The 21,912-nt window shown below is 64.9% G+C and overlaps 4 protein-coding genes across 4 annotated transcripts; 3 read left to right on the top strand and 1 right to left on the bottom strand.

Moving 5' to 3' along the window:
• Window positions 1–48: 48 nt before the first annotated feature.
• On the top strand, window positions 49–4,730 carry CHLRE_13g566150v5 (uncharacterized protein). The gene is made up of 8 exons (XM_043069278.1): window positions 49–237; window positions 433–1,236; window positions 1,572–1,647; window positions 1,901–1,990; window positions 2,251–2,388; window positions 3,146–3,247; window positions 3,478–3,649; window positions 3,906–4,730. Exons 1-8 carry the CDS (start codon window positions 164–166, stop codon window positions 4,247–4,249), a joined length of 1,800 nt encoding a protein of 599 aa, XP_042917253.1. The 5' UTR covers window positions 49–163; the 3' UTR covers window positions 4,250–4,730.
• A 508-nt stretch (window positions 4,731–5,238) lies between these two features.
• On the top strand, window positions 5,239–10,340 carry CHLRE_13g566200v5 (uncharacterized protein). The gene is made up of 7 exons (XM_001693381.2): window positions 5,239–5,403; window positions 5,509–5,574; window positions 5,646–5,777; window positions 5,939–6,025; window positions 6,118–6,244; window positions 6,750–6,892; window positions 7,154–10,340. The coding sequence occupies exons 1-7, from the start codon at window positions 5,383–5,385 to the stop codon at window positions 8,774–8,776; spliced, it is 2,199 nt and encodes a 732-aa protein (XP_001693433.2). The 5' UTR covers window positions 5,239–5,382; the 3' UTR covers window positions 8,777–10,340.
• Window positions 10,341–10,727: 387 nt separating this feature from the next.
• Window positions 10,728–13,738, bottom strand: CHLRE_13g566250v5 (uncharacterized protein). The gene is made up of 5 exons (XM_043069279.1): window positions 13,213–13,738; window positions 12,731–12,865; window positions 12,107–12,216; window positions 11,540–11,697; window positions 10,728–11,235 (listed from the first exon to the last, which is right to left on the bottom strand). Exons 1-5 carry the CDS (start codon window positions 13,656–13,658, stop codon window positions 11,173–11,175), a joined length of 912 nt encoding a protein of 303 aa, XP_042917254.1. The 5' UTR covers window positions 13,659–13,738; the 3' UTR covers window positions 10,728–11,172.
• Window positions 13,739–13,838: 100 nt separating this feature from the next.
• Window positions 13,839–20,320, top strand: CHLRE_13g566300v5 (uncharacterized protein). Its single transcript, XM_043069280.1, has 11 exons — window positions 13,839–14,093; window positions 14,376–14,894; window positions 15,155–15,235; window positions 15,472–15,602; window positions 15,845–16,531; window positions 16,828–16,905; window positions 17,129–17,236; window positions 17,590–17,766; window positions 18,128–18,236; window positions 18,540–18,682; window positions 19,062–20,320. The coding sequence occupies exons 1-11, from the start codon at window positions 13,964–13,966 to the stop codon at window positions 19,221–19,223; spliced, it is 2,325 nt and encodes a 774-aa protein (XP_042917255.1). The 5' UTR covers window positions 13,839–13,963; the 3' UTR covers window positions 19,224–20,320.
• The last annotated feature ends 1,592 nt before the right edge of the window (window positions 20,321–21,912 follow it).

Consider the following 21,912-nt stretch of genomic DNA (forward strand, 5'->3'; position numbering starts at 1 on the left):
CTTTCATACCCATTCCCTCCCGCTTGCAGTACAGACATAACACTTCCATTCTATGTGTTACTGTCAATAGCCCCTTGTACCCGCGCCGTTGGCCCTCGACTTGCAATTCCCGTTTTCCGCAAGCGTCAGGCGGCGCGAGACTCGAGTCCAGCCCCAAAGCGCCATGCTGAGCGCTCGTGTGTATACGGGTCTGGTCACGACGCGACAAGAGCTGCGGGCGGCCCCGAAATGCGCGTCGTGAGTCGTGGTTTGGGGACACCCGTTTGACGACGGGGCCGCTGTCTTGATGAGCCCGCGCCTCAACCCACAACCTTCGACCGCAAGCACGTGCCTTCCTCCTGTGCAGCCCGCTCTGTACTCCCTTGCGCATCCTTCTCACCGCCTGATTGCCCTGATGCATTGCGGCTGCGGCGCTGCGGGCGAACCCTGCAGGTACGCTGGAGCGCGGGGCGGTCGGACGGAGGCGGCGGCGGGCGGTGACGACCGACGGGACCGCCGCGATGGCGGCGCCCCCGCCGGCGAGCGGCCCAGCGGCGGAGGCCGTAACCGCTACGAGCGTGACGGCGGTCGTGATGGCGACCGCGACCGTGACCGGCCCTCCTATGGCGCTAGGGGAGGCCGCTATGGAGGAGGCCGGGGCCGCGGCGGCTACAGCGGCGGCGGCGGCCGCGGTGGCCGTGGCGAGGGCGGTTACCGCAGTGAGCGCGGTGATAGGGGCGAGGGCCGTCGCGAGGTCCGCGACGGCGACGGCGATGCTGGCGGCGGTGGTGGCGGCGTCGAGGGCGGTCGCGGCGGCTACGGCGGCCGCGGCGGCGGCGGCGGCGGCGGTGAGCGGGGCAGCTGGCAGCGGCGCGACCGTGAGGACACGGGGCCTCGTGGCGACCGGCCGCAGCGTTACCAGCGGGATGACAACGAGGACCGCGGCGGCCGCGGAGGCGGCGGCGGCTACGGCGGCAGCAGGTCGTCAACAGCGCCGCCGACATACGAGCGCCGCGCGGCGGCGCCCGCCGTACAGGCTCGCGGTAGGTACGGCGACGATGCGGACGACGAACACCTGGATCTGGATCCAGAGCAGGATCTGCACGATGAGGACGTGGATGATGAGGGGGTCGAGGGCGATGGGCCGTACGACTCGGCGGCGCGCCGCGGCCCCTCCGGCCCGCCGCTTCGCGACTCGCTGCAGGGGGAGGCGCTGTACGGCGTGTACCCCGTGCTGGCGGCGCTGAGGGCCAAGCGGTGAGTCATGTGGTGGCAGTTGGCGGTTGGGGCAGTTGGATGCTCCTAGGGGTGGTGATGATGGTGAATGGTGGTTGGTGGTTGGGTTTGGGCGGTTGGGGCGGACGAGGTCGTGGCCCTGGTGCACGGCAGGGCGGCACACACAGCAGGATGTCGGAGTGTCAGGGGTCAAGGGTGTCAGGGGTCAGAGGTTGGGGGTTGGTGGAGTGAGTCGGCAGGTGGCGGCTATCATTCACCAGAACATCGCATTCTCATGTCTTTCCACGCGCGCCGCCTGTCCTGCGCCCTCAACATGGTCCTCGCATGCCCATCAACACAAATACGCACACACGCAGGCGGAAGGTGCACCGGGCCTTCCTGTTTGAGTTCATCGACCTGTCCAAACGCAAGGACGCTGGCCTGATCCGCCAGGTGCGTGTGTGCCGGTGTGTGTGTGTGTGTGTGTGTGTGTGCACGGACTGCGGGGGCTCACGGAAAAGGTTGAGGCGACCATGATCATGGTCCGATGTAGCAGCTGCCGCTGCTGCTGCCCCTACCGCTGCCGCTAACCCACTTGGCGGTGGCCTCTGACCAGTGCGGCGGTGCCTGGATAACCTCGCAAGCCCTCGGGGTAAATGTGAGGAGTGAAAGACTCATGCCCACCTGCTCGCTGAACCCCCATCAGGTTGAGGCGCTGTGTGCCGAGGCGGGAGTGGAGGTGGTGCGGGCGGGGCGGCACGAGCTGAACCTCATGAGCCAGGACCGGCCGCACCAGGTCAGAAGGGGCCATTGCCTGGGTGGGTGGGTTTGGGCCGGGGGCTCGGGGGTTTGTTGTGGCCATACCTGGTCAGGAATAGACACGGACAGACGCGGGAACGGGTAGCTTATGCTATATGAGCTCGCTGCAACCAACCGCTGCTACCGCAGACAGCTCTCCTTGTCACCCTGCACTCGCTCGCCACCAGCCCTTCCACCACCACCACCACCACCACCACCAACCCCTCTCTCCTCCTCCTCCCAAACCCCCACCGCCAGGGTCTGGTGCTGGACGTGGCGCCGCTAACCTGGACACACATGGACGAATTCCCGCCCGCGGCCCAGGCGGCGGCGGCAGCGGCGGAGGCGGGGGCGCCGCCGCCTGTGTGGCTGGCGCTGGATGAGGTGGTGGACCCGGTGCGTTTGTGTGTGTGCGTGTGTGTGTGTGTGTTAAAGAGCACAAGGAAAACGTTGCGCAAAGACAGTGTGTGTGTGTGTGTGTGTGTGTTAAACAAAACAAACGGAACAGTCCGCCATACACGCGCGCGCAGTTACCCACAAATACCCCCGCCGGTTACCGAGCTCCGCGTTTGTCGATGTTGCCCCAGTTGTCACCTTGAGCATATTCACCCGCATATGTTGCCTGGAACCCCCTACCCGGGCGTTTGGCATTCAGCCTCGTCTCCGAGATGCACCCGCATGCGCTGCCATGCTCCGCGTCGGCGACGCGCTACAACGTTTACCGGGCACGCCTAATCCCCGGGGTCTCGTCCACAGTCCATAGCCAGTCTTACCTATAAGCGAGAGAGAGAAGTAAAGGCATAGGGCGGCAGCACAGAAGTGCCACAGGCAGGCAAAATGGCAACGTGTGTGTGTGTGTGTGTGTGTGTGTGTGTGTGTGTGTGTGTGTGTGTGTGTGTGTGTGTGTGTTTGACTGGGACGTGGAATGTGGATTGGCTCTGTGGATTGGGACTGTGGATTGGGGGACTCTGGACTCCGCATGCTTCCTCCGTAGGCACCTGGGTTTCGTGTTGCTGCCAACGGTTGCGACCAAACCTCCATCCGCCCCATACCTACCTTGAGGAGGTCTGGTTCTTGTAGCGCCTCCCTCCATCCGCCCCCTGCCCACCTCCACTCCTCTTCTCCGCCCCCCCCTCCCGCCCTCTCTCCGCAGCAAAACCTGGGTGCGGTGGTCCGCTCCGCCTACTGCCTGGGCGCCGCGGGCGTGCTGGCCTGCTCCCGCAACTGCGCGCCGCTGTCGCCCGTGGTTTCCAAGGTGGGCGCAGCCGGGCCGGGCGTGTGTTGGGATTGGTGGGGTGGGATGGACCGGAGGCGGGGGCACACGGGGGACTGTGGGCGGGGGGGAGGCCGTCCGTTTCTCCTAGCCTTAATCGCATAGTGCCGTGTCAAGTCCTTTCAATCCCCGCACACGCACACACGTGCCGTGATTCCACCCCGCTTCCAACCCCGCTGGCTCATCAAAACCACCCACGACACTCCCCACAGGCCAGCGCCGGCGCTGTGGAGGCGCTGCCGCTGCACAGCTGCCACAACCTGCCGCGCACGCTGATGGACGCACGCGACCTCAAGGGTTGGGCGGTGCTGGGCGCGGCGGCGGGCGGCGGCAGCGAGCCGGTGGGGCGAGTGGCCGTGACCGGACCCACCATCCTGGTGCTGGGTGAGTCGTTGGTTTCATGTCTGCGGCACTTAGAACCCGTACATAGAGTTACCGTACGTGTGCAGGATGTATGGCCACACGCGTCCATTGTTAACCGTTTCGTAACGAGATCCATTTGGCGTGCGCAAGATGCACGATTGACAGTGCGCTTCCAATTATCACTTTACATGCGCGTTGCCAACGCCAATCGCTTTCCTTCTCACACGCACGCACGCCCGCGCGCGCGCGTACATGCCGCCGCCGCACCCACGCGCAGGCAGCGAGGGCTTTGGTCTGCGCACCAACACGCGCCGCGCCTGTAGCCGGCTGGTGCGCGTGGAGATGGCGCCCGCCTCCTCCTCGCCAGCACCACCAGCACCAGCACCAGCACCAGTGGCAGGCGGAGCCGCAGGCGCGCCGCCGCCGCCTGCCGCTGCGGCGCCCGCGGCCCGGGCTGCCATGCGCGGCCTTGTGGATTCGCTCAACGTGTCTGTGGCCACAGGCATCCTGCTGCACTCGCTGCTCAGCTCGGCGGCGGCCTCGGTGGCAGCGGCGACGGCGACTGGGTCGGCGGCGGCTGCGTCGGGGGCAGGCGAGGCCACGGGCTCTGAGGCCGCGTGATGAGATGGGACGGGTCAAAGGACGAGGCGGCAGGAGGTGGCGAAGCGTAGCTGGTGGATATGGTATGTGTTCTTTAGTTCGCGAGTGAGCGGGTCGGAGGAGGAGGTGGGGATGTGTGCATGCCGAGTGGGGTGGGTGGTCGGATGCTGGCGATTCGTCTTCTTTGGGGTGCGGGTGCAGGTGGGGTTCTGACACTGGCGAACATGGCTAGCGAACTGGTGAGGCAGGGCCGTGCTGAATGGACCAAGGATATACGCTACCGAGTTCGGTGTTATGGGCAAGGTTTGCACGCTGAGCTGCACTAGAGCGTGGAAGATCCGTATGGTCGTGTGGAGCCGCACAACCCCGTTTCATGGAACCCTGGAGCTTTGGAAAAGGGGTTACGGAACAACCCATTCCACGGCTCCTGGAAACAGGTCGTTTCCAAGCGCTCCATGGAACCGGTGCATGGAACTGCCATCAGCTTTTTCAACATGGCTCCACGGCTCCATTGCTCCACGCAGGCTTAAGGATGGGGGCAGGGGGGGCTACGGCCCCACACAGAGGGCAGCCAACGTGGCGTGTGGCGTTGCGACGAAGGGGCGGGGAGGGGTGGGTGTCGATCCATGACGCTTCGAATATGTGCTGCACCCCAGCTGCGGAACAGTGTGGAGCCGCCCCCTCTCCCCCCCCCCCGCCCTTAGGCCTTAGCCTGCGCGCAGGGATGGAGCCGGGGAGCTGTAGCCGCCCGGCCGCCCCTGCCCCTAGCCTGCCCTAAGCCTGCGTGGCGCCATGGCGCCGAGGGCCGCGCTGCTCTAGCCCCGAGGACGTATACAAATCACGTGGTAATTGTGTGCGGGCTTAATGCTGGCCGGCTGCGTGTTTTGGGTGGACGAGCTGCGGAGACCGGGGGTGGGGGAGCGGGAGAAAAGCCTGCTTCTAAGAAAATATCGTGCGATGGGGCGTGTGTCTGGACCCCAAAAGCCCTCGTCCCACCCTGCCGCGCTATTCTTTTTGCACAGCGGGCACACACAGACACACCGCTGTCGCAGCACCAAGTACCCATTCTTTACGAACGTGCTCAGCTTCAGTTCGGTGACAGAGCGACTCGGCATCTGGACTCCGTTGGGTTTAGCTCTACAGGGTCAGCAGCCATGGACGCTCTGGCGAACAAGGTAGCTATGCATCAGTGCCCTGTGTCGCGCGATCGGCTGCTCGCTGGGCAGGACACGTATGAAGGTATACCTCTCGCTCCATGCTCTGCCTTGTCGCGCGCGCAGGAGGTGGTGTTCGACCTGGACGCTGCGGCCTTCAGCTCAGATGACTTTCGCATTTTTCAGTTCAAGGTGAGTTTCGGCACCAGGCTGCTTGTTCGCGGCTCAGAGACCTTACGCATAAGCCCACAATTCCCCCACAGGTGAAGCGCTGCCCGCGCGCACGGCCTCACGACTGGACGCAGTGCCCATTTGCCCACCCTGGAGAGAAGGCGAAGCGCAGGGACCCGCGCAAGTACCGCTACTCGGGGACGGCTTGCCCCGAGTTTCGCCGGGTGAGCGCTTCGTGTCAGACCAGCTTCGCGCCAGAGTGCGCTCCCGCCGCGTGGCCCAGCTTTTCCTGCGAACTGTAAAATGGAGCGTATTGCGCAGAGGGGCTTTACGCCTGCGCGGGTGCGGGCGACGTCACATCCATCCCGCGTTTTGTGCCCTACAGAACGGCTGCTGCCGCCGCGGCGATGCGTGCCCCTTCGCTCACGGAGTCTTTGAGTGCTGGCTGCATCCGAGCCGGTACCGCACCCAGGTGCGGGATTCTTGGTCGGTCGCGGTTTCCAGGCCTGCGCGTGCAAGCTTTGCGAGCGTCGCATTGTAATATCTTTTTTTGTATATGTACAGATGTGCACGGATGGCTCCAACTGCAAGAGGCGCGTGTGCTTCTTTGCACATACTGAGAGCGAGCTGCGTAAGCCGGAGGAGGACCCGCTCTGGCTTCAGCAGCAGCTGCAGGCGGAGCTGGCTGCAGGTGCGGCTGGAGAGGCTCTGTGGCCTTGTGGGGTAAAGGGCGATGCGGGGGGATGCGTACAGGGGTGTGAAACGCCCCGCTGCGGAGGGGGGAACATGGGCGGGGGGGGGGGGGGAGGGGCAAGCCCCACCGCGCCAGAGGGCGCACTACAGGGTTGGATAGGCCTGGGCCACATGCGTTGCGGCTTTGTAAGGCGCGTGATGGCACATGTGGGTCATCCCGGAAGGCAGGCAACCCGCCAAGGTGTTCTGGGTATGTTCCACACGACCCCAGCCCGCGCCACTACCTTGCGCTTCCGCCTGCATGCCCCAACCTGCACTGCACAGCCCTGCTCCCCCCCCCGCACACACACGCGCGCACGCTTTCCCTTTTAGCCCCTGTGTGTCCTACCGCACCGCAACCTGCCTAACCTACCTAACCTCGCTTAACCTACCTAACCTGGCTAAACCTTATTCCGCCGCCCCGCCCCGCCCCGCAACCCGCAACCCGCGCTCCCGCTTCGCAGAGCAGCAGGTCCAGCAGCAGATCCAGGCGCTCAAGGTGTTTGCCAACATCCTGGGGCCCAACACAGCCACCCTGGGCGGCCAGCAGGCGGCGGCGGCAGCCAACGGCCAGGCCGGCGGCGGCGGCGGCGGCAACGGCATGGACGTAAGTGCTTGGGGCCGCGCTGTCAGCGTCGGCGTTGGCATCCCCAACGTAGGGCTTGCTTAGCGCACAGACACACGCCTGCGAATGGAAACCGGGCAGTCAGTCAGGTGCTAGGCAGGCACACGCAGGTACAAACCCACCAAGGCGTAGCTGCAAGCTGGCAGCCGCCCCAGGACCCTCTCGCCTTCTCATTCGACCTGAGCCGAACCGACCCGAACCATAATTTCTCTTGTAATGCAATTTGCCCACACACACATGCAGATGCTCAAGAACCTTCCCGCATCCACGCTGACCCAGCTGCTGGGCGCCGTCGGCGGCAGCGGCGCCGACACCACCTCGGGCCCCGGCGGCGGCTCGCAGTCCGCCGCCGCCGCCGCCGCCTCCCAGGCTGCCGCCTCCAATGACGGGCTGCTACAGCTCCTGCAAATGGTGGAGCAGCAGCAGGCGGCGGCCGCAGCCGCATCTGCCGCGGCGGCGGCGCCGCCCCCGCCGCCGCCGCTACCGCCGGCTTCCAGCGCGCCCGCCAACCTGGCGAGCCTTCTGACCGCCGCCGTGGCTGGCAGCGGCGGTGCCGGCGGCGCCGGCGGCGCCGCCGCTGGTGACCTCCAGCTGAAGCTGGCGGCGCAGCTGCTGCAGCAGGCGGCGGCGCAGCCTGGCGGTGCGTCGGCGGGCGGGCAGCAGGACCTGCAGACCCGCCTGGCGGCGCAGCTGGCGGGGCTGGGCCTCGGCGGCGGCTCTGCCGCGGCCGCGCCCAGGGCCGCCGATGCCGGCGGCGGTGACGGCAAGCAAGGCTCGCAGGCGAACCTGGCGATGGAGCTTCTGGGGCTGCTGGCAGGACAGCAGCAGCAACAGCAACAACAGCAGCAACAACAACAGCAGCAGCAGCAGCAGCAGCAGCAGCAGCAGCTGGCGGCGGCCGCCGCCGCAGCGCTGGCGGCGGCTGCGCAGCCGCAGCAGCAGCACGCGGCACAGCAGCAGGCGGGCTCCGCTGGCGGCGGCGCCGGCTCGGCCGCAGCCCTGACGGCGGCGCTGGCGGCGCTAGGACTGGACGCGTCGATGCTGACTGGCGGCGCCGAGCCCGCTGCCGCCGCCGCGCCCGCGCCTACGGCGGCACAGGCTCTGCCCGCTGACGCCATGGCTATGCTGGCGGCGGCGCTGGGCGGCAGCCACGGTGCCACCAAGGAAGCGCCGGCCGCGGCTCCGGCGGTGGCGGCGGCTCCTGCGCCGGAGGCAGCGGCGGCGGCGCCGTCCCTGGACTCCCTGGCGGCGCTGCTGGCGGCGGCGGGTGGGCAGGGCGGCGCGGGTGCGCTGTCGCCCGCCATGCTGAGCAACCTGCAGAGCATGCTGGGCGGCCCCGCCGTCACCGCCGCCACCGCGCCGGCGGCGCCGCCGCCACCGGCACCGGCACCGGTGTCGGCTGCACCGGCGCTTCCCGCGGCTCCGGCTGCGGCCCCGGCTGCCGCTGAGGTCGCCTCCTCGGCCGCCTCCGACGGTGGCGCGTCGACGGCTTCCGCCGCGCCGTCTACGGGCGGCGCGGCCGGGGCGCCCGAGGCACCGGCCTCGCCCCCTGCCGCCGCCGCTGCGGCGCCCGCGCCTGCGCCCGCTCCGACTGCCGCCGCCGCCACGGCCGCCACCGCCGCGGGCGACGGCGCGGCCCTCGCGTCCCTTCTGGAGGCCTTTTACAGCAAGCCCGAGAACCTGATGACGGCCCAGGCGTTGCTGGAGCGCATCACCGCCGCCAATGGCGGCGCCGCCGCCGCCGCCGGACTGGACCCTGCGACCATGGCGGCCCTGGCGGGCCTGGCGGCGGGCGGCTCCGCCGCCGCCGCGGCGGGCGCCGCCGCTGGCGCCGCCCCGGCGGCTGCGCCGGAGGGCAGCCAGTGAGCGACGTGTCGTGGTGGGGGGGAAGAGGCAGGCGAGGTTGTTCCACCAGGAGAATGGGCGTGCAGGATGGAGGGCGGGTGAGCACACGGGGAGGTGGGGCGGCCTTGTGGCCGTGGCTGGTGGGATGCGTCCCAGGACAGAGTGTGATTCGTTTTGAGCCTGGGGGGAAAACCATCAGCCAGCTACAAGACTGCTCCGCCACTCCTTTTGATTGATACCCTGATGATTCAATTCGTCGCCACCGTCGTCGTCGTTGCCGCCGCTGCCAGCTGGGTGCAAAGCTGCAACTCGCACTTGCTTATGTAGGATGATCCAGAGAAGTGGCATGTGATTGCTGCAAGGTGCTCTGCTGGTTATGCGCTGCTGAAGGGTGCAGCAGGAGGGGTGGGGAAGGAGGAGCAGGGAAGAGGACTGGTGTGGAAACGGTTTGCAGGAGCAAACGCTAAAGCGATTGAAGGAGGAGAGATTCGATAACCAAAAAACCTTTAGACGATTTCTTGGGCCGCCCTCGCAATTCCGGCGCGCCCCGTTGGGCCACCTTGCGGGCGGCTATGTTCACATGCGCGGGTGTGAGTGTCGAGTCGTGAGGGGTGGGACGGAAGCGGCTGCGCGGACGGCATCGCAAATGCTACAGATGATTCTTTTCTGCGGCGTTTTATTTGCGGCGGCGTGCCTGTGCAGTGGAACATCCGTCTACTCGTTAGCAACGCGACGCTGGCTCCTAGTGTTGTGTGAGCAGGGCTTGTTTGTGAGGGCAAGGTTTACGTGCGTTGGCGGCGGCGGGCCTGTCAGCTGTGCTGCGCGTGGGTGTTGCCGAGCCTCTTGCACCGTGCACACCACCACACGCGCACGTGCGCCCCCCGCTACGCTCGGCGCTTCCTCGTGGGGAGGCCGGCGGGAGGGGCGTGGCGTGCGCTTGCCTGTGTGTGTGCGCGTGTACTGTGGGAGGAGTAAGCGGCGCACCCGTGTGGTTGGGTTGGGGCTTTTTCCGTGCGGCCGCCAATGATTCTTCGGTCCCAACAACCCCTTATGTGCTGTGTGTGTGAGCGTGAAGGTTAAGGTGAGTGTGGATGGCACCAGGCTTTGAGCTCTTTTTCGTGATGAGAATGGTTTGCCTACACCGGTTCAGGGAGATTGATTATCCAAAAATCATCTGATTGGAAAGCTTCTTAGCCTCAACCCCCATTGACGATAGCCTGGGCCAAGTAGACTATAGTGTGTGTGCTTGCTCCCGCTAATTGAGGTCCACGATTGTGTACGCTTTTTTACGCGCTGATTTGCGCCGATTTGGGATGAGACCGAGGTTTGTGGTTTAGAGCCGCGGAGGTCGGGGGGCACGGTGTGTGCTGTGGGGGAAGGCGTTCATGTGGGTTAGCGTGGCGTGGCGTGTTGACACGGCATGACGACTTTGGGTTGCAGGGCGACTTGAGCAACCGGCGAACGCGGAGAGAGGGGATTCCTCCGGAGGCCGTGCCAAACTCGTGGGTGATTGAAAGCCCAGAGCATAGATGGCCCCTGCGTGCTAGCGCGCTTGGGTTGTCCTCTCCTGTAATGCCGCAATCATAAATGACGGTACGGGTATGTAGGGTTGAGTGGATGCACGACCAGCTCTTCCTGTGCGGAGAATGCAGTTGCAGAATGACACTAGCGTGACGTGCGTTAACAAAGCAACAACCAATGCGCACCCGACATTGACATTGAGCTGTGTACCCTAGGCAGCTAGCCTGGCAGGGCGGCGGCGGCACAGGCAGGTGGCACACGGCCGCCCGGCTCCAGCCAGTGGGGCGCGTGCTCTCAGGAGTGAGGAGTCACAGCCATACGCCGGCTCACATGACTGACAGGAGTCACAGCCGCACACCGGCGACACTGCGACAGTGTCCGTCTGGGTCTGGGCGGCGTGTTGCAGCCTGGCAGTCTGTTACGGACTGGAAGAGATGTACGGATCTCACATTTGTTAGCAGGTTTACAACAGGCGACCAGATTGGCCACCATTGGTCATTTTGTCTCACAACGCACCGGTAGGCGTCCAAGAAAGCCATTGGTCCTGTCTTACTAGTCCGTACGGAGACCCGCACCCCCTACTTTACGTTCCCTCCTTTTTGCCTCCCACCGCGCGCAGTACCCCCGAGCCGTGACCCCATCCCACAAGACCCCCTCCCATCCCCTTGCCCAGGCTCTCGTGGCGGTCGCGCGCCTGCTTTGCCCTCGTCCTCCTCGCCGTCTGTTTGGTTCATTTCAAAATGACGGCGAACGTCTCGCTACTCGTGAGCTGTGTCAGCAGGTCCCGTTGGTAACAAAAGCAATTTTGCCCTCCGCTTCCTCCCGCTTCTCCTCCTCCTCCACCTCCTCCTGCTCCTCCTGCTGCTCTCCTCGCCCTCCTGCGCTGCTCATCCTCCTCACGCAAAGCCCATGAGCGGCACCACATAGCCCTGCAGCCAGGCCGCCGCGTCCGGCCACACCTGCAGCAGCGGCAGCAGCAGCGGCAGCAGCAGCGGCAGCAGCAGCGGCAGCAGAGGGAGACAGGCGGGCACAAGGTTTGGAACCGCGTCGTTGCCGGCGTAGGGGCGACAGAGAAGCGGATGTGGACCGGCCGTCGAAGGCCGCCGAGGTATGGCCGTCCAGTACCTGACAGTGCCCTCCCTGACAGTGCCCCCCTGACAGTGCCCGCCTAGCCCATTCGCCCTCTCCGCCTCACCGGGAATTGGGGATGTCTCCCCCCCGCAATCAACCAACCCCCACCCGCCCGCCCCCCCCAGCACACACCTTGCGGTAGAACCCGAAGTAGGCCAGCATCCAGAACTCGGGTGTGGCGGGCGTGGGCAGCCGGCCGCTCATCCACGTCAGCAGCGCCAGCGGGGCCAGCACCGCCCACACCAGGTGGTTGGGCACCAGGTACTCCCACGCCACAATCACCAGGATGGCTGCCGGGGGTTGGGGAGAAACAGGCAAGAGGGAGGGCGGAAGGGAGGGCGGAAGGCAGGGGAAGGCGTGTGCCGTCAGTGCAAGACGGAGTGGAGTGCTGGTATGTGAGGTACGGGACGCAGCGGTCTGGAGGAGATTGGGATTTGCAGGAGGACGGAGGCGGAGCAGCGGCGGCAGAAGGCGGGTGGGCGTCAGGGGGCGTGACGGGCCCGCTCTCACACGACTCAACCCGGCACCCACGCCACGGCAGTGTCCCTCTCCCCGGCTCGGCCCTCTAGCCCTTCCGTCCGCCCTTCCCCTCCTTCCGACACCACGCCGCGTACAGTCAATCCCCATTTCCCCCCTTCTAACTCATCACACCTGAATCGCCTTGTCCCCCTCCCCCTCCCCTTTATCACGGTAACTCACGGAATATGAGTCGGTCCCACGCGAACACCTCCCAGAACCAGCGCTCGTTCTCCGAGCGGTTGCGCCAGGCCCAGATGCGCTCTCCCTCGGACATGAGGAAGTTCTCATAGCTGTCAGGGAGTTCAACACCAACACATGCAGCGCATATACCGTAACGTTCATGATTGATCTGGCAGACAAATGGAGAAGGGCGTCGGCGTGTGGTGGAGCAGCCACCGGCACGGGAGTGCAAGCTGCGTCCACAACCCCTCACCATTATCCTCAACGCCAGCCGCCGGTCGCTCCGCCCGCCACCTCGACACGCGCCCCCCAAGACCCCATGTGACGACACATCAGGTCGCCAGTGCTGCATCCCACCCGCAACTGGGCCTCCTACACCTCCCTTCCCGCAGCCGCCGCTCGCCGCCCGCCCACTCCACCCACCCCACCCCACACCGCATCGTCCACCCTACCGTACTCACGCCTGGAACGCCCCGCCCCTCCCGCCACAACGCCAACCCTCCTCTCCAGCGCCACGCCACGCCAAGCCGTTTAGTCGGGTTTGACATAACCTTGTCCACCCACCAACCCGCCTCTCCAACACCATTACACCGCACCCCTCCACGCCGCCCGCAAGCCACTCACCGCTGCGAGTTGAACAGCCCCTGCCAGGCCGCCACGGCGCCGCCCACCGCGCTGAACGGCAGCAGCAGCAGCGCCCGCAGCAGCTCACGCACCCGCACCACCGCCAGCACCGCGCGCGTCAGGGGGCTGGTTTGGCTGCAGGGGGAAAATTGTGTGTGTGGGCGGGGGGAGGGGGTCCGGGGATTGTGAGGTGAGGCAGTCCGAGGGCCCAGGGGCCCTCGGGGGCGAGGCGAGAGAGGTTAGACAGGTGCGAGCCCAGCTACACGCGTCATGGCCTCATGGCTGCGAGCTGCGGGGGCATGGAGCCATCGTCAGTTCCACAAGCAGCCGTATGTCGCGCCGGGGGGTGGGGGCGAGCGTGTCGTGTGCCCGAGCCCCTTCTCCCGACACCCCACTCCCCTGCCGGATCCTGCCGCGCAGTCTGCCCCTCCCGCAACACCCCACCAACCCAAACCCTTCATCCGCTGCTCGCAGCAACTTACAGATCCATGCGAGCCTGCGCAATGTCGGTCGCCGCAAGTGCCGGCCGGGGATCGCCCTGCTTCTCCTGCTCCTCGATCTCCTCCATGCTAATTGCTACGAGTTCGTCTTTGAGCTCCCGGATGCTTCGCTCCTCCTTTGCGATCTCCGCTTTAAAGGCCTTCTCCTTGTCATCATCCCCGACTTGCTCCGCCTGCTGCAAATACTTCCGGCGGCTACTGAAGAAGTTCTTAATACGCAACGCCCAGAGAGCAGAAAAATCGGCCTTCTCCTTGGCCTTGTCGTCTTTGCCCCCGCCCTTGCCTCCTGCTGCGCGTGCGGTTATATGCCTGCTGCCCACAACACGCCCGCTGCTGCTAGGTGCACATGGCGGCACGTATGTTCGACTACGTAGCAAGCTCGAGCTAAGCCCCGCGGGGGCGTGGCAGCCCCTCGCAGCGGACTGCATAGCAGGCTCTCACGCAGGCAGATTAGATTTGGGTCGTTTTGTTGCAGGTCGAGTATTATATAATTGACCCGGAACGCAGCCGTCTCTAATACTTGTGCATGGACGATTGCAATTAGGCCTTCTGAAGCTGGTACTAGGTTATGCCTAAGCTATTTACTATTAATGCAGTCACATTTGACCCCGTGACATTTTGCTGGAGCGGTTTGGGTGAACCTGGAAGTCGCTGAAGGGCCCAACTTTCTGGAACAACATTGTGTTGAAGTCGTGACCGCTGAATTATACACCTTTCATACTGAAAAGCACGTATGAGCTTACTTCCCAGCAAACGGCTGGGCGGGCTGGTGGCGCCGCCCGCAGACCACATGCCTCGTGGTGGACTAGTCGGAGCGCTCCCACAACGCAGCGCCACGCGTGGGCATGTCAGGACAGCAGAAGGTAAGACACGAATAAATGCAACGTGCCGAGTCGTCGGTCCCGGCGCTGGGAGTTGCACGCCACAGAACGCGGCCGCAGCAGCCCATGAACCCTTGCCAGTTGCCGGCACTCCGTCCCGCAAGGCCCCCTTCCAGGACCTTTCCTTTATGCCACGCCCTCCCAAACGCTATCTCACACTCACATCATTCATATATTCACTGTCCCGTACGCCTGGGTCTGGCCTGCCTGCCTGTGTGAGCCCACCTGACACAACCCTGATCCACACAACCCCACACCCTGCAGTCGCCACCAGCGCGCTCCGGTTACGGCGCGGCACCGCCGGCACCGGCAGCAGCAGCAGCGGCAGTAGCAAGGGTGGCAGCGGCAGTAGCACCAGCACCAGCACCAGCAACCTCGGCAGCCGGGCAGCCCAGCTATTCGAGCTAGAGAAGGAAGGCGGGTACGTGTCCGCCGCGCCTGCCCCCACCCCCACCCCCGCCGCTGGCAGTGGCGGCGGCGACAGCGCCAACGGCGATTTCCTCGACGATGGCTGGGGTGTGGTGGCTGTAGCACCGGCTGGCGGCTCGGCTGCTACTGCCGCCGCCGCCAAGGCGGTTGCAAAGAAGGACAAGAAGAAAGACAAGAAGGCGGCTGCGGGGCCGGCGGGAGCGGCAGTGAGCGGCGTGGCGGCGGCGGCGGCCCAGACGGCGGCGGCGAAGCGGCAGGCGCGTGCGGATTCGCGTGGGACGCCGTTTGTGGACAAGAACAGCGACGCCGGCATCACTGGCCTCACGCTGCTGCAGGCGCGGCTGCTGGAGGCGGGTGCGTGCGTGTGTTTGGAGGTCGTCAGTGGGGAGTAGGGCACGGGAGTAGGGTGGGGAAGGGCGCACAGGGTATTGGAAAGGGCACACAGGAATTCGCCCTACACAAAACAGGGCGTGGAAGTGTGCATGTATGTCATGTGTGTACTGCATGTGTGTGTGTGTGTGACTGCCTGTCTGTCTGACTGTCTGGCTGCTTTCGTTCCCCCGCGACTCGCCACACCATCCCGCACCACCCCACCCCCCGCCCGCCGCCTGCAGGCCGTGTGGCGCACAGCCAGCAGCAGAAGCAGCGCGTGGCGGCGGAGGCGGCGGCGCGGAGGGAGCGGCTGGCGGCCACGGGTGAGGCGCCTCGGGGTGTACATGTGTGTGGGTGGGTGGGGGGGGTAGTTCATTTCAGAACCCAAAGGGGGGGGGTTGCGGCTGCGGGGACTGGTATGCGGACGCGGTGGCGGCGGGGGCCTGACACCTCTGCTGCTGCCGCCACATCTGACCCGGCCCCCGCTACCACCCACTGTCCCACCCACCCACTATCCCACCCGCTGCTGCTACTGCTGCTACTGCCGCTGCTGCTACAGCCGGCCGCAAGAAGGACTGGGTGGACCCGGACGAGCTGGACGAGGGGGACGAGGACGAGGAGGTGGGGTTTGACACGCTGGACGAGCAGCAGCAGTACTTCGAGCTGAACCTGGAGGCGGACGGAACCACGGTACGGCAGGAGGGGGGAGTCGCAGCAGGGGGGTGAGGGGGGATGAAGGGAGGGCAGAAGGTGGGGGCGATGGACGGAGGCGGCACGCGTGTGTGTGCCACACACCCTGCAATGGGGCGGCACGCAGCCTGGGCGGTCCTGCGTTGCCGATGCGCCGGCGGGGGCTATCCATCTACCTATGCCGGCTACGCACATGGTCCATTAAGCAATGCAATCACACACACCCGCCATCGCGCTCGCAGGAGGTGGTGGAGTTTGACGAGGAGGGCCGCGAGCGCCTCCGCCGCACACCCGGCGCCGCGCCGGCAGGCGCCAGCGGCCGCGCCGCCGCCGCCGCCGCCCTCCACAATGACGACGACGACGACCCCCTCGCTTTCCTCAACGAGGATGCGCCGCGGCCCGCGGCAGCCGCCGCCGCCGCCCGCGCCGCCGCCGGCCCCGGCAGCGCCGCCGCCGCGGCGGCGGCAGCAGCCGCCGCCAAGCGCGGCGGAGCCGCGCCTCGACGCGCTTCAGACGATGACTCAGATGATGATGACTTTGACTACAATGGAGATGGGTTGCCGGGAAGCAACCCGATCGCCGATGAGGAGGTGGAGTGGGGGCTGGACGAGCTGCATGGGCCCGGCAAAAGGCCCTCGCTGCTTCGCGAAATGGGCGTGATAAAAACGAAAAAGGGCAAGAAGAAAAACGAGGTTCGCGAGGAGGCGCGCATCGCGGCCGAGCTCGCAAAGGCGCAGCAGGCGACGGGCAAGGGCAAGAAGGGGAAAGCCGGCGCGGCGGCGGCGGCGGCGAGCGGGAAGGCTGGCGAGGAGGATGAGGACGAGGAGGGGATGGACGTGGGCGTGGCGTGGGGCGGCACTGGCGGCGCCAGCGGCATCGACATGGAGGCGCAGGAGGCGCTCCTCACTCGGCTGTTCAAGCCACACAAGGTGGGAAGGGGCGACGTCCCGGTGCAGGACAGGCGGTGTAGGCAGGGAGGGGGGGGGGGCAGCTGGCATGGAGTTGAGGCCTATAGGTGTGCGTGGGTTGCGGGTTGGGACTTACACACACACACACACACACACACACACACACACACACACACACACACACACACACACACACACACACACACACACACACACACACGTGCACACACATCCCCCATCAGCTCTCCTCCCTTCACTTCTTGATTATCGTAATCATGAATGTAAACCCCCGACCCACCCACCCACCCACCCTGCAGGTGAAGCAGCTGATGGAGCACCAGCGCGCCGCGGAGGACGAGCTGGCGGCCATGAAGCGGAAGGCCACGGGGCGGCAGGTGCGCGCGCCGGATTTTTGTAAACACTTCTTTCAACACAAGTTACATAAACTCGACTAGAAGCGGAATCGCTGGGACCCTCTCCGGGACCTTGTCAGCTTGCTAGCCATTCCTGGTTAGTGCGCTACGGCTAGGATGAGGAATTGAGAGTCTTGATGTTGATGTTGATGTTGATGTTGATGTTGTGGTTCGGCCTTGCAAACATCTGCTGCTGCTGCTGCAGGTGCTTGAGGCCAAGACGCACAGCCGCATGCGCATCATCTCGGGCAGCGCGGCGGGGCGGCAGCTGGCCAGCAGCAAGGGCTCCATGACGCGGCCCATGATGGAGAAGGTGTGTGAGGGGGGGGTTGGGGGGTTGAGTGTGGGGGGGAATGGGGGCTGGGGTGTGGGGTGTGTGGGGGGGGCTGGGGTGTGTGTGGGGGGGGGGGGGGTCTGGGGAGTGCGGGGGGAATGGGGGCTGGGGTGTGGGGGGGGGGGGGGGGCGGGGGGGCGGGGGTCCTCCAGCCACTCACTTCCGCCTGCTGCTTTGCCCGCTTTTCCCTGTTCCCGATGCTCTTACCCTGCTCCCATTGCCTCAACCTCGCACCCCCCGCTCTTCGCCTCGCTCCTTTGCACTGGTTTCGGTTTGGTTTGGGCTGTTATCTATAACCCCAACGCCCCCAAAATCCCCCCTCCCTTACGCAGGTGCGCCAAGCCATCTTCAACATGATCCAGGCCCAGGCCGGCTCGGGCGGCGGCCTGCCGCCACACGCCCGCTGGCTGGACTTCTTCGCGGGCACGGGTAGCGTGGGGCTGGAGGCGCTCAGCCGCGGCTGCCGCGAGTGCCACTTCATAGAGCTGGACAGCTGGGTGTGCCGCAAGGTGTGGGCTGGGCGTGTGGGGATCAGGGTGTTGGGGTGCTTTTAGGGGGGGGGGGGTTTGGGTGTTGGGGAGAGTGCTAGGAAAGCGCAAGGGGAGAGGGAGAAAGTGTGTGTGTGTGTGTGTGTGTGTGTGTGTGTGTGTGTGTGTGTGTGTGTGTGTGTGTGTGTTGTGTGCGGGGTGCGTGTCTCCCTCTCCGCCTCTGCCTCGGACCCTCCTTTAGTCCGGGCTTGGAACTTGTCTGCCCCCTCCTACCTTCCGCTCTCCTCCTGGCTCTTTTGCATTGGGTTCGGTTTCGTTTGGGCTGGTATCTGCAAACCCCCCATCCCCAACTCCCGCCCCCCCCCCCCCTGCTCCTCCATAGGTCCTGGGGCGCAACATCGCCACGTGCGGCTTCGAGCGGCAGGCGGTGGTGCACACCATGAAGGCCGAGGACTTCCTGCGCAAGAGCATACAGCTGCCGAGGTTCGCGGGTGAGCGGGCAGGCGGCAGCAGGGGGGGGGGGGCGGCGGCGGCGTGGCGGGAGGGGAGGGGAGGGGAGAGACATACACAGGCACACAGGGGGGGCGCGTGGGGGGGATCCATCACACAAACACCAACGCCATGCCCCAACCTCCTTAACACCGCCGACTCCAACTACCATCCAACCACCAACCAAACCCCCCAATCTTTGGTCTTGTCTTGGGTTCCGGAATGAACCACCCCCATAAACCCCCGCCCTCCCTCCCCCCGCCCTCCCCCCGCCCTCCCTCCCTCCGCCCCCCCCTCGCCCCCAGGCGGCGCCTTCGACTTCATCTCTGTGTGCCCGCCCTACCTCGTGGTGAGCTACCCGGAGCTCATGGGGCTGCTGGAGGCATCGCCGCTGCTGCACGACCGCTCCATTGTGTTCGTGGAGTACCCCATGCAGCTGGCCCACCAGGTGGGGGCGGGGGGATGGGAGGGCGGGGGATGGGGGATGGGGCATTGGGGCATCACATGCACAACGGCAATGCCAAACTGTGAGCAAACACGCGTGTCGTTCTACCTGACACACACACACGCACACACACACACACACACACACACACACACACACACACACACACACACACACACACACACACACACGCGTACTGTATGCATGCAGTCCTGCGTCTTTCGTCCTCTCTGACACATACACACGCGCGAAGGCCAACACGAGCATCCCGCGCATATCCTCTCCATCTCACCACCAACACCCGCACCCAAACCACCAACAAACCAACACCCGCATCCCCCCCCCCACCCACACCATCACCCACACCACCCACACCACCCAGGTGCCCGCCACGCTGGGGCCGCTGGCCACGGTGCGCGACCGGCGCTACGGCCGCACCTGGATCCGGGTGTACGGCCCTGCGGACGGCCCGGTGGCGATGTACGACGAGGAGGAGGGCGAGGAAGGCCCCGAGGCGGGGGAGGAGGACGAAATGCTGATCTGAGCAGATGCGGATGTGCAGATATGCGGCTTTGAGGAGCCAGGTTTTGAGGGGCTGGCGGATTCGCAGCAGCCATCTTACGAAGGACTGGGTCTGGAGGACCTGGGGCTGGGTCCGGCTGTTGGGCGATATAGTGTTTGCTTGGAGGCAGGAGTGGTAGGGAACAGCTAGGGTAGTGTGTGTGTGTGTATGTGTGTGTGTATAGGCGGGCGGCTGTGGCATGACACGGGCACTGGGCACGGGCCGCAGGGCCTGGCAAGTCTGGGGTTCCGGTGACATAACGCAACACGATACGACACGGCACGGCATGGGCCCCACGACACGGTACGGCAAGGCCAGGACGCTGGTGGGGGAGGGTGTGAGGGCGCCGGGTTGGCCGTGAGGAGAGCGGAGGCGGCAGCGGCGGCGACCGTGGGGCTGGGTCCCGACAGCGCGAGGTGTCGTCGCAACTGCCCACTGATTGGGCGAGGGCTGCGTGGCTGTCGGTGTGTGTGTGTGTGTGTGTGTGTGTGTGTGTGTGTGTGTGTGTGTGTGTGTGTGTGTGTGTGTGTGTTGTTGAACAACGGATCAAAAGCCCGCCCTCGTGTGTGTGCGTGTGTGCCTCTGTGTGGTTGAGGCACGAGGTTAAGTATAGGCGATTGGGTGGTGTGGAGGTGCTTCTGAAGGCAGCAGCGTTGCAGGCGCATGCATGGGGGTTACGGTGTTGAGAAGGTCGGGTCTTTTGACTCATTGTCGACATGTCATGAGTGGCGGGTCGGCAGCAGACCGCCAGACCGGGGCCCCAGTGACGGGCCCCGGGCTTCAACACCGTTCGGTAGCAATAGCCGCGACACAACCTTACACCTGTTGCGGAGTGCGGTCGTGCTGACAGGTGCTGTCAGCATCACAGCACACAAACGGATGACTTCCGGTCACGCCTGGTGGTATAACGAGCAGTGGCGCACTGCCCAGTGGGCCACAGGCCTGCACGAGGCTGACGCAGCAGGGCAGAGGTGGCTGGCCCCTCGCCGGCTCGGTGGACCGCCCAGTTCGCCTTGGCAGCTGCTGGCTGCGCCAACAGCAGCGCTTGGTTGCGGGCACCACCTAACTACCTTGGTAACTTCTTGAGGACCTAAAACCTCCAGCTTTTCCGGCTGCTGCAATCTCAAAGAGATGTGCTGCTTCTGCTGCTCATCATGGGGACACGGTGCAGGCACAGCGGGTCTCACTGTGTGCAGATATTGTAGAGTAACGCCGCAGGACCTCCAAAGACTTCCGAACGCCCTGGGATACCGTAGTATTGATGGCCAGCGTGTTGAAGACTAACGCAGCTTGCTACAGACAAGTGTTCCCCGGTCACGGGAAAAGGGGCTGAGCCCCTCCACAGTCTGAGGCCGAACAACCTCATCGCCCGGACATAGCCGGGGTCGGTTTCCACAGGCACATAGCCAAACCAGGTGCTACAGAAAACTTGGGCATGCACAAGTTACACCACAACGCGCTTGGGGTAGGTAAGTAAAAGGCGGCTCCCCACGCACGCCGAGCAATCAAAGCATCCCGTGCGCATGCTGACTGATTCACCACCGCACGCACATCAGGCTTGCTTCAGAACCGCCTCCCACCCCCGACCTCTAACTCCGCAGGCACGGTTGCTCAACGCACGGCACCCGCGCAGTATGTTTCCTTCCCTTGCGCGCTACACCACACACACACACACACACACACACACACACACAGGGTGCCTGCTGCCACCCACAGTACGGCACACATCCCTGACCCCTCAACTACCGTAACAGTCACAACGTCACAACCCAACTGCAACTGCCCGCATGCTGCCTCTACCGAATCCTAGTAGCCGCGTGGGGTGGGACATACAGCAACACCAGCCGTACGACAGCACCAGCCGTACGACAACGACCGCACCATTCCGACGTACACTAGACGTCGCGCATACGGCTGCTGCCATACGGCCTGGTTGGAACCCACCTAGGCATCGGCCCTGCCTCCAATATCTACGTCGTTCATCCATTCGCTGCTGAGCAACAAACTATCACAAACCTTATTTGCCGCACCCGCACACCTCACGCCGACAGCATCCCTCCGAATCAGCACGTGGGAGCCACAAGCCACGTCTATGTGCCCGGCTTACGGTACAGCTGGGGCACGCGGGGGCGGATATGATCGAGAAAACCCACTGCGCATTCCGTGCGCAAGTCCCATATGCGCTAAAGCGCTGCGAGCACAGCCACACACATCCATCCATGCGTTACGCTCCATACACTCGTACTGCAGCGCATTTCTATTAACCATTTACTACCTGCTCGGACTCGTGCTTGTTCGGACATAGCAAGATCGATGGCTGAAAAAAGAACCCTCGCTGGTACGGCAGCTGGCGTGCACAAGACCTGTGTGCACACTCGGGCACGATGTAACCCACGCCCCCGCCACGCGTTTCTGCACCCGTGATTCCCATTGGCCTGTCTTTGAGTCTCACACGCGACTCAGACGGCAGCATGTGAGCATGAGTAACTATCCCCAGCAAACCAATCGCACACTCTCTTGTGCCTCCCTCGGGGCCCCAGCTCACAACCGTGCGCCCCACACCCACTGGCGACGCCTTCACTCCTTAAATAATCATGACTGTAACCCACCAACTGTCACCCGAGTGATAAATCCCAAACACACATCGCTTCACGTTCTATTATTGCTTGTG

This window comes from Chlamydomonas reinhardtii, chromosome 13, assembly GCF_000002595.2.
Source record: "Chlamydomonas reinhardtii strain CC-503 cw92 mt+ chromosome 13, whole genome shotgun sequence".
Taxonomy (NCBI): domain Eukaryota; kingdom Viridiplantae; phylum Chlorophyta; class Chlorophyceae; order Chlamydomonadales; family Chlamydomonadaceae; genus Chlamydomonas; species Chlamydomonas reinhardtii.